The sequence below is a fragment of the Lepidochelys kempii genome, chromosome 3, assembly GCF_965140265.1.
Source record: "Lepidochelys kempii isolate rLepKem1 chromosome 3, rLepKem1.hap2, whole genome shotgun sequence".
NCBI lineage: Eukaryota > Metazoa > Chordata > Testudines > Cheloniidae > Lepidochelys > Lepidochelys kempii.
This window is the reverse complement of record NC_133258.1, coordinates 206,835,650-206,846,769: the sequence shown is the minus strand read 5'-3', so window position 1 is coordinate 206,846,769 and position 11,120 is coordinate 206,835,650. Positions and strand designations below refer to the sequence as shown.

The 11,120-nt window shown below is 51.9% G+C and overlaps 1 protein-coding gene across 1 annotated transcript; it reads left to right on the top strand.

The window, feature by feature from the left end:
* Positions 1–2,147: 2,147 nt before the first annotated feature.
* FOXA2 (forkhead box A2) lies at positions 2,148–4,534 on the top strand. Its single transcript, XM_073335328.1, has 2 exons — positions 2,148–2,234; positions 3,168–4,534. The coding sequence occupies exons 1-2, from the start codon at positions 2,148–2,150 to the stop codon at positions 4,389–4,391; spliced, it is 1,311 nt and encodes a 436-aa protein (XP_073191429.1). The 3' UTR covers positions 4,392–4,534.
* The last annotated feature ends 6,586 nt before the right edge of the window (positions 4,535–11,120 follow it).

Sequence of the window (11,120 nt, the reverse complement as noted above, 5' to 3'; positions counted from 1 at the left end):
TCTCAAGCAGCTAAGGTTCCCTCTAGAATACATGCATATTGCAACATTTGCTCGGATACTGACGCAGGAACAGCAAGCAGGTCGCTGTGTGGCTTTTGTAAATAATGGGTGCTTATTTCTATCTATCTATCTATCTATCTATCTATCTATCTATCTATCTATCTATCTATCTATCTATCTATCTATCCCCCCACACTCCATCCATCCATCTATCCACCCCTAGACACATCTATCTATCTATCTATCTATCTATCTATCTATCTATCCCCCCCACACTCCATCCATCCATCTATCCACCCCTAGACACATCTATCTATCTATCTATCTATCCCCCCCCACACTCCATCCATCCATCTATCCACCCCTAGACACATCTATCTATCTATCTATCCCCCCCACACTCCATCCATCCATCTATCCACCCCTAGACACATCTATCTATCTATCTATCTATCTATCTATCTATCTATCTATCTATCTATCTATCTATCTATCTATCTATCTATCTATCTATCTATCTATCTATCTATCCCCCCCACACTCCATCCATCCATCTATCCACCCCTAGACACATCTATCTATCTATCTATCTATCTATCTATCTATCTATCTATCTATCTATCTATCTATCTATCTATCTATCTATCTATCTATCTATCTATCTATCATTAGATTTGAAATGAACACACAATCAGCAACCGTAGCGGGAGAGACTGGCAGAATTGGTACAGAGCAGATTACAGAGCATCCCCTGTCCTTTTGACTCTGTTGTGTGCTGGCCAGGAGTGTAGATAGTTCCGAGGTCGAAGTCTTGGGATTTTCTGTCTAGTTTCCTGATGTCTTAGGAGGGGTGTGGGGTTGTTGTTTTTTTGAAATTCTGACCTGGCTGCTAGTGTCTCAGTTTGAGCGGCACGGGGTGGGGTTACAGGCTGCTCGGGGGCTGTGGTAGAAAACCCCAGGTCCTTACCAGCGATTCCCTGGTTTATTTCGGCCGGCTACTCTCACCTTCCCCCTTGTTTGTTTTAGTTACGAAATGTTGTAGGCGTCCCGGCTGTGGCTGGGTAACCTTGGGACTGGCTGTTCTCTCACAGACAAATGGGTGATCCCGAGTCCTTTAGCGCCTTGCTAAAAAAAAAAAAAAAAAAAATATCCAGGAAGCCCGGGGCATGGCTTGGACACCGAGGTAAATGCCGCGTAACAGCCCAGCGCCTCCCGTGACTTCGCTCCGGCTCCCACTCGCAACCAGGGCGCTCCGCGGGGACCGGCGCCGGGCGGGGTAAAGGTGTGTACCCAGCTCCTTCTAGCCGGGGCAGGGCTTTGCAAATGTGCTGCCGAGCCGCCCCGGCCAGCACCGAGAGCCCCGGAGAAACGAATCCGGACTCGGCAAACCTGCCCGGAGCCCGGCGGGCGGCAAACCAGTGCCCCCCAGCCCCGCGGCACCCAAGCAGGGGGAGGCCCCGCTGCCTCCCCAGCTGCAGTCACAAGCGCAGGGACCCCCGTCCTGCAGTGCCCCCCCCCCAGCCTGGCTGCCAGGCCGCTCGCCAGATGACAAGACACGGGCCAATAAAGACGGGTCCAGCTGCCGCCCCCGCTCCTTCTCTGGCTCGCTCTCCCTGGGTCGGGATTTGTCCCCCTCCGCCCGCCGCGCAGCTCGGGGCAGGTGTGTGCGAGAGGGGGGCCAAGGCTCCCGCCTAGGTGGGAGCTGATTATTCAGATAGGCTGCCCGGGGTCTGGGGATTGGAGGCTGGCGGGGGCGCCCGGCGCGATCTCACTCAGCCCCCAACGTCACGGGAGCACTTGTCCTCCGCCTCCCCCCTTTTCCCACCGCGCCTCTGGGCTGCAAAGAAGAAGAAAAAAAAAAAGACAAAAAAAAAAAAAAGAAAAACAACAAACCCACCCAAGCAGCAGCAGGAGCAAGGCGGGCGGGGGCGGGGGCGGGGGCTGGGGGGGGGGGAGAAAAAACCAGCCACCCCAGCCCTGCAGCAGCCACTTCGCCCCCTCCCCCTCCACCCGGCTCAGGCAGAGAGGGAGCGAGACGCAGAGGGGAGGGAGGGCTGGGGGGTGGGTGGTTTTGTTTTTTTTTTTTTTTTTTGGGGTTGTTCTCTCTCCTGTCGTCGGTTGTTGTGGCTGTTAAATTTTAAACGGCCATGCACTCTGCTTCCAGTATGCTCGGAGCCGTGAAAATGGAAGGCCACGAGCACTCGGAGTGGAGCGGCTACTACGCGGAGCCCGAGGTAGGGACCACTTCTTCCTCCGGCGTGCGTGGGTGTGAGTGAGTGTGTGTCCCGGGGCCCCCCCCCGCCCGCCCTGCCCATCCCACACCCCCTTCCCGTCCCCCGGCCGCCTCCCGGGCTCCCCTCCTCGGGCGAAAACAGGGCGCGGGGTGGGCACGACGCCGTGTTAGCCTTGAGATAATATTAACTCGGTGATCAAATATTGACTCGCGGCGCCTCCAAATCCTCTGCCCTGGGCAGACAAAGTTGTGTTTGGCATGGGGCTGCCTGGGGGGGGGGGGGGAGAAAACGGGGGGGGGGAGCGGGCACGGCAGAAGGGGGGAAACGTTTAGGGCTGGAAATGTGGGTTTGGAGGCGGGGGGGAGCGGGGAGAGCGACTCGCGGGGCGGCGGGGAGTCCCTTCTGCGCCGTCCCGGGTGGGGGCCCCCGCGCGTGTTCCCTTCCCACGTCGTTCGCCATGCAGGACCCGCGCCCCCCCTCCAGAGCGCAGGGTGTTTTTTTGCTGATCGATGGGTCTGGCGGCCAGCGGGGTTTGTAACCACTGAACACACACACACGCAGCCCGGGGCAGTCGCATCCCCCACACCGGGTCCCTCGCCCCAGGTCCCAACCGGGGCGACCGCTGCCCCTTCGCGGCGCTCTTGGGTGGGAGCAGCCCCCTTCCCCTGCCAGCTGAGTGTTGCTTTTTCGGACCCGGCTCAACCAGCGACCCGGCAGAGAGCAGCTCGCCCCGGCAGCCGCGTCCTACGCACCCCCGGGCGCTGCGGGGTGGCTTGCGGGGCGCCCCCGGGGCGCTGCGGGGTGGCTTGCGGGGCGCCCCCGCGCCCGCAGCCCCCTTGCTAGAGCAGCCTAGGGGTGGCAGGCACTGCATGGCAGCCGACGTTAATCACCCCCCCCCCTTCTCCCCTCCGCTCTCCCCCCTTCTCCTTGCAGAGCTATTCCTCCGTGAGCAGCATAAACGCGGGCCTGGGCATGAACAGCTACATGGGCATGTCGGCCATGAGCAGCGGCCCGGCCAACATGAGCGGGGCCGGCTCCATGAACATGTCCTACGCCAGCACCGGGATGAGCCCGTCCTTGGCCGGCATGTCCCCCGGCCCGGGGGCCATGGCCGGCATGGGCAGCGGCATGGGGGCCCACCTGAGCCCCAGCCTGAGCCCCATGGGCGCCCAGGCCGGCTCCATAAACGCCCTGGCCCCCTACCCCAACATGAACTCCATGAGCCCCATGTACGGCCAAGGCAACCTCAACCGCTCGCGGGACCCCAAGACCTACCGGCGGAGCTACACCCACGCCAAGCCCCCCTACTCCTACATCTCGCTCATCACCATGGCCATCCAGCAGTCGCCCAACAAGATGCTGACGCTGAGCGAGATCTACCAGTGGATCATGGACCTGTTCCCCTTCTACCGGCAGAACCAGCAGCGCTGGCAAAATTCCATCCGCCACTCGCTCTCCTTCAACGACTGCTTCCTCAAGGTGCCCCGCTCCCCGGACAAGCCCGGCAAGGGCTCCTTCTGGACCCTGCACCCGGACTCGGGCAACATGTTCGAGAACGGCTGCTACCTGCGCCGCCAGAAGCGCTTCAAGTGCGAGAAGAGCAAGGAAGGGGGGGGAGGGGGAGGAGGAGGGGGGGGGAAGAAGCAGCCCCCCCAGCAGCCCCCCCAGCCGCCCCAACCCGGGGAAGGAGGCTCCTCCGACGGCTCGGCGGGTGGGCCCGAGTCCCCCCACCCCGGCGCCTCGCCCTGCCGCGAGCACAAGCGGGCCCTGGCCGAGCTCAAAGGGACCCCCCCGCAGCAGGCCCCTTCGCCGGCCCAGCACCTGCTCGCCCCCCACCACCTGGCCCACGAGGCCCACCTCAAGCCCGAGCACCACTACGCCTTCAACCACCCCTTCTCCATCAACAACCTGATGTCCTCCTCCGAGCAGCCGCCGCCCCCCCACCACCATCCCCCCCACCATCCCCCCCACCACCACAAAATGGACCTCAAGGCCTACGAACAGGTGATGCATTACTCCGGCTACGGCTCCCCCATGCCCGGCAGCCTGGCCATGGGCCCGGTCACGAACAAAAGTGGCTTAGAAGCCTCCCCGCTGGCCGGAGACACCTCTTATTACCAAGGTGTGTATTCCCGGCCCATCATGAACTCTTCCTAAAGCTCCCCTGCCAAGCCCAGCCGGCCCCGGGGGCTGGAGGCTGGAGCACGCTGGTGATGTCCTTGGCTCAAGCTGTTGTGTTTATTTGTGTTCCGAGCCTCCCAACCCCATCCTCAAAGGACACATTTCCACCCACCCAGCCTGATCCAAAGTCCAATGGGCTGTGGGATCAGGCCCCGGGATTGCCCCGGCCTCTTTAAACACCGATTTCAGTCGGGGATATTTGGTTTCTTTGGTCGGTTTGTTGGGGGGTGGGGGGGGGTTGATTTTATGGGCAGCGAGGATGGGGTAACCTTTTTGTCGCAGGGAGTTATAAATATATCTATTTTTTTTCTGTGCGTGTGTGTGAAAGTGACGGAAAACTTATTCAGTGTGAAACAATGCTAGTTTTGAAACCGAGGACCAAAAGTCTTGTCACGTTGTAAAAAGAGAGAGGAAAAAAAATCACAAAAAAAGGAGAGAAAAAAAAAGAAAATTTCACAAAAAGCAAAAAAAAAAAAAAAAAAAAAGAAGAAGACGACAGGGTAGATTGTTGTAATTGATACAAACGTTTGATGTTACCGGGAGAGTAAACTACTTGGATCTGATTAATTTATCGTTTCTGTATGCTTTATTTATGGCTTATAAATGTGAATTCTGGGCCCAAAGAGCCAGAGTTTCACGCAAATATATTAAAGTGTTACTGGCGTTTTTTTCCCCCTGAATCTTTTTCTTCGGATTTTCCGATTTTTTTTCCCCCACTGGAGGGAGGGGCGGGGAAACACTGACAGGGAAAATGGAGAACAAATTGGTTCCATGTATTCAATAATTTAAAAAGATATCTACGTAGTCCTGTATCTCTGTGTGTATTTATTCTCTCTGTACAGTTTACCTTCATGTAGAGTGGGAAAATACATATGGACTAGAATGTAAGATAAAGTATGTTATAATAGATACACATAGGAAAAATATAAGCTCTATCTCTACACTTACATCCACGAAAAGAGTATATCTATACTACACATCAAGTAAAAGATATATATATATATATATAAATACGTATATATTATATAAAATACACACATGAGAGAAGTATACTGCTTGTACCGTAGCCCTATGTGCATCTTGGATATTTTTTTCATGATTAACTGAAAAGTTTTCCAGGCTACACGGATTTGTCCCGAGTTGTAGTCACTCCAAGTCTAACCAAAAGGAACATTTGATATTACCCGTGCTCCGATTTCGCTCTTCAAACAAGCCAGCAAGAAAACACAAAAGGCGTCATTCCTAATAAACCCGCATTTGCCTTGGGCTCCTTCCAACCGTTATAGATCACGTTAGTCTTATAAATCAGGAATTTACAGATGATTACTGAAAGCCACCCCTTTCCTCATTTCCCCTCGACACAACCCTCCCCCCAGCTAGTTACTGAGACGGTTCAAAGACCCGGAATTCCACCTGAAAGGCAGGAGCCGTGTAAAACACACCGGGTCGGTCTCTATGGCGCCAGGTGACACGCTGCAGACTGTCCTTGATGTCATGAACTTTGGAGTTTGCAGAAACCTTGAAAGGGATCAATTGAGCTAAGGGCGGCCGGGAGCTACCTTAATTCCTTGAGTTGCCCGAATAGCCGGGCGCACAACGGCTCTAAGAAGCTAGAAGGGCGGCTGGAGGAAGGTGGATGAGCCTAAATTCTGGGCAAGATGCGATTTAGGGGACTAGTACCTGACCCAAATACAATCAACTTCTTCGCCTTGACTGAGCGCCAGCAGCCCAAAGTTCGGAGTGACCCTGAACACTGTCCCCTTCCTGGAACAGGCCTGGCCGTGTACACACAATGTTACAATCCCGCCCTCGGTTTACTCACTGGGGGCCACTTTGGGGAGAAAAGGGAGGGTCTGTGCGCCCTAGAATGGGAATTTTTTTCACACCCATCGGTATAAACGCAGGGATCGCACCCACCTTCCCCCCCCCCGAGAAATCACTGGGAATTTTACCCGTGACTTCGATATCTGCAGGACTGGGCCCGAATTTGTTGGGACAAGATACTTTCCCTTTATCACGCTAAAACTGAAGAAGACCCTGCATGTGCCGCTAACATATATTCCACATATGGAGCCATTAAGGTGAAAAAAAAAGGGGGGGGGAGGGCGGAGGTATAAGCTGTACTAAACGTTGTAAAGCTGCTTTCAGCCTATTACAGACATTTGAATAGGGTTTCATTCTTCCTGTTAATTGTGCATAGAGAGAACTGTCAGGAATAATGAAAATGTTAATATGGATGGATCATAATGAAACCAGTTTGATAGCTACATAGCCACGCGCTGCAATTAACAGTAGCCCTGCATGTGTGAACTGGATCATTTCCAACCTTTAATCCCTGTACCAACCGATGGAGATAGTGAAACAATTTAATATGTGAAAATATATTCACTATAATGATGCCTCACGCGTTTAAGTAGTGAAAATACAGTGGCTTTCATGTATGGCATATTTGGGGGGGGGGGAATTGTCCCCAAACATCTGTTGTGTACCTGTCCGGCAGTCTATATGTTTCTTCACAGATTTCAGCTATTAGAGGGGAAATAACGTTCAAATAGGGTAGATTTGCATTTTTCATAACCAGAAATATCCATGTACACATGAAAGGTTTGCCAAATCATATGACAGGTTTTCGAGGAAAGTAATCGACGTTGCATTGAAAAAACTCCACTGTCTAATTGTTGATTTGTTACATATCAATAGATGGATAGATCCGTGGATCTGATTAGGATATAATTAGTGTTTGTGTGAGTACTGTTATGTCTGTGTCTAGACACGCATCACTACAGGTCCGTAGAAAGAATGACATTGTGTAGGGAGCAAATCACATTGTGTAGGGAATAAATCATACATAATACACACACTGGTGGTCACTTGGGTTTCAGAGAGAGTAGAATCAAATGACCTACACGGTTTCTTTTACAAACCAAGAACGAGGTGCTATTTTTAAAACCAGCTTCTGGTGCTTTGAACCCCGCAAACATTTCGCTCTGAAAGCAAGTCCGCTGCCTGATTAAAACACATCCCGGTGCTGAAACGGTTTTTCACGCACCACATTCCCCCCGTTTCCCAGCCACTTGTTGTTTTCCCACGCGTTTCAGGAGTAATAGATCCGCTGCCCAAAATAACATTCAAATCCTTCTTAAAATTCGGCATTGTTCGGGGAAAGAGAAGGAAGGCGGGGGTGGAAAAAAAACCCTCCAAAAACAAAACAAAACTAGGATCCAGCCAGAAATCTGTCCGTCTCTACACTGCAAGGACACACACGTTGTGAACCAAAGCATAAAATGTGTTTCATTATCACATAAAAGGCTCCCGTAGGGAAGGAGAATAGAAGCAGGGAACGAGGCTGATTTGGGAACAATGCCGCGGGGCTGCGATGCTCTAACCTGTTCTGTTCTGTATCGCATGCCCATTGTGAAATGGTAGTTTTAAACTACTTAGCGTCTCTCACTCCGCTGATCCCAACCGATAAGATACAGTTCTGTCCGCATACACAAAAAGGATGTCATTTGGATGCCTGCTTTAGAAGCAGACCCTTTATGTGTTGCCTTGTGCGCTTCGCTCCCTTTCCCCATGGATCGCGCACACACCCAGGGTGGAAAAAAACACCAACAAACAACCTCTCCCCTCGGTCTATTTAGTTCCTGGCCACACCAAGCTCTTGCCGCTCCTGCTGGTTTAAGTAACCGTGATCGGTGAATAAACAAAAGTCACTAAACAACCAAAAAAAAAAAATCTAGATCCAAATTCCAGGAGGGTAAACTTTCAACACCACGTCATACTTCAGCAAATTTACACAGATGTTAGAGTGCGTCCCTTTCCGGTTTTTTCCCTCCTTTTGAGCCATTGTGCTTAACTGAATTTTATAAAGCTGATCGATATCTTGGTAAAATATTCATTTTTAAACTAGCGGGCAGTGAAATCTTTGCTTTGTGCTAAAGTCAACAGTCGCACGCTTTGAGCTGCAATAAATGCAGCGGTGTCGCGCCGGGCTGCCTAATGCTGGATTGTCACCGCCATGTGCAGCTCAAGGGGCGGCAGGTAGGTGATTTCCATCCCTTTTTTTTTAATCCCAATCTCCAGCTTCCCCATTTCTACCCCTCCCGCCCCAAATGAAAACCAAGCGAGGTAAACAGGGGGGGGGGGCGATCCTGGGGAATCGAACAGGGCTTTTGCCATCTCGAATTTCTTGGATTAAAAGTGGAGGAGGTTGAAACAGGGAATGCCCCACGGGTAACGATCTTGGGAGGGTTGCTTTTGATTAAGTAGTAGTCGATTAAAAAATTTAAATGTAAATGTTTAAATTAAATTAAAAGGAAAACCTCCCTACTGGGGGTGGGGGTGGGGGAGAGAGTAGGAGGTAGTGAAAACCCGAACCTACACAGGGGGTCTTTCTGGAGCTCAGTTTATGGACAGTTCATTACAAGAAACTGATTTCTCAGGGACTAACCCGCTGAAACTCCACGAGTCTCGCTCGCATTTCCTTTGCGAGTTCTTTCCCGGAAAACAAAACTCGCAGTAGCCAGGTCCTTCCGAGACAAGCCGGGTTGTATTGCATTCGCCGGAGTTTCCTAGCACATGTAACTGTTTTCATATCGATTCACTTCGCTTTTTCCTGCTGATTGATCTAAAACATGCTCTTTTGTTCTTGTCCGGACGCACCCACTGGTTTAATGCACATCCAAGGTATTTGAATCCTCCCTCCCCCGACCCACACACTAGGATGTGTTACCCTAAACACACGTGTACTGAATGAAAGCTTCACAGAGAAAACCACAGCATCCAATTCCACGGGAATGCCTGAAGCCTGCCCGTTTATGAAAACTTCAGGCAAAGCACAGCCGAGAAATGCCTGTACAGAACTGACCTTTGAGCTCAGCTCACTCGGGGACAACTTGCAGTGAGCGGTGGTGAATTTAAAGGAATTCGTGGTAGGCATGCGTGCATACATCACTTTAATAGAGTTTGCCATATATGAAAAGGCAAAGGAGATTCTAAAAATGTTTAACTTATTCTCATTCTCAGGACATACAAATCCATATCCACTGAATTAACCTGACAGAGGATAGCGGAAAGATCGATTTTAACCGGCATGAGGGGTGACTCCTCCAAAAAAAAACAAAAAACCAACAACACAAAACACCAGAACTGACCACATTAAAAATCTCATTCGCAAGTGCCACTCGTTAAAGCGGTGTCTGAGCTGTCCCTAGCAGCCCGAGAGCTCAGAGCTTGCAGAAAAGGGCTTCCAGTTCGCTAGTATATGTCTTTTCTCTCCCGAGCGTAAATAGGAAGGATTATTATTAAAAATCGGGGCGCAGAGAAAAGCAGGATTCGGGGAGCTCCTTATCCCCTTGCGAGCGGGTTCCCGGCGGTGCGCGTTTGCAAGCGGTGTCTGCGGGCGCGATCTGACTTTGGCAAACGGATTTCATGCCGAAGCAAGATGGGTGGGAAATTTTGAACGCGGCTTACACGGGGTATTCGGTCACTTTGCACAACAGATCGCCTCTACAAAGGGGCCAGTGTGATTTCGTTCTGAAAATGGCCCAGGGGCGGTGGTGGGAGCCCGGGATTTTTCTCTAACCCACCTCCCACGTGAGATGGCAAAATTAACAAATTCCACGCGAAAAGGGAGGCGAACGGGCCAGTCGCTTCTGATTCCCCCTCGCTCTGACTGATGTGACAGGTTATATTGCCCCAACAAGATGAGATCTGGGCAGGACACACAGAGAGGCTAATGGTTTTTAAATAATTAATAACCTCCCAGTTCCACGCGTAATGCTGCCCCCCGGATTCCTCAATTACTTGTCATTAAATGAGTGTCTATCCACGTACTTCACTTGGGATCCTTTGATGGGAGCGGAGGGGGGAAGGGAATGTGTGTGTGTGTATGAGGGGGGGAAATTAACCTCAAGTCAAGCCCACTCCAGGACTGAATTAAATAGGGAATGGCCTTTGTGATCCTGGTTCACAGCTAGGCGGCCCCTTAATGCAACGGTACTTTGGAAAGAAAGCTAGCGTTTTAAAGAGATCTAATCTGCCAAATGGCCAATTTACGCGCCTGATCTTTATCTTGGGGATGCTCTCCCCCACTTCGGCCCGGTTTTTTTTTTTTTTTGGTTGTTGGTTTAATACGACACAAATAAATACATCCTCGCTTCGCGCCGCGTAGGGGAAGGGACGCGGAGAACGGCGGGGTTACAGCGCTCAGAGCCTGGGGCCTTTCGAGGCGCCCATCAGCTGCTCCCTAAGGAGGCCAAGCAGCCTGTGAGCTAGTGAGGTCCTGCGGTGGGGTCAATGTGAGAGCCCCGTCACCTCAAGAAAGCAGCCGGCCCAGCCTCCTGGTCGGGTGAGAAAGAACGGACTAATTGGGCCCCTCCCCCGCAATTAAGACAGGTTTCCACCAGCACAGCCCAGAGCTACCTTTCCAAAGTGGGGCGCACGCGGACGCACCGAATTCACAGAGGACTTGACAAGACACCTCCGGTGCAGCCCCCCCCCTTTCATTTCTTCTAGCAAACAGAATGGACTCCCCTCCCCCCCCCAAAAAAACAAAAAAACAAAAAACAAAACTGGATTGCCAATGTGCAAGGTTACTCTGATCAATCAAAGGGGAGAAGGCACTTTTCACCCGCCCCCTCTCCCTGCCCGACACCCCCCCCCACAAGAAGAAGAGAAGAATAAGAGGAGCAGGGTTTCAAATGT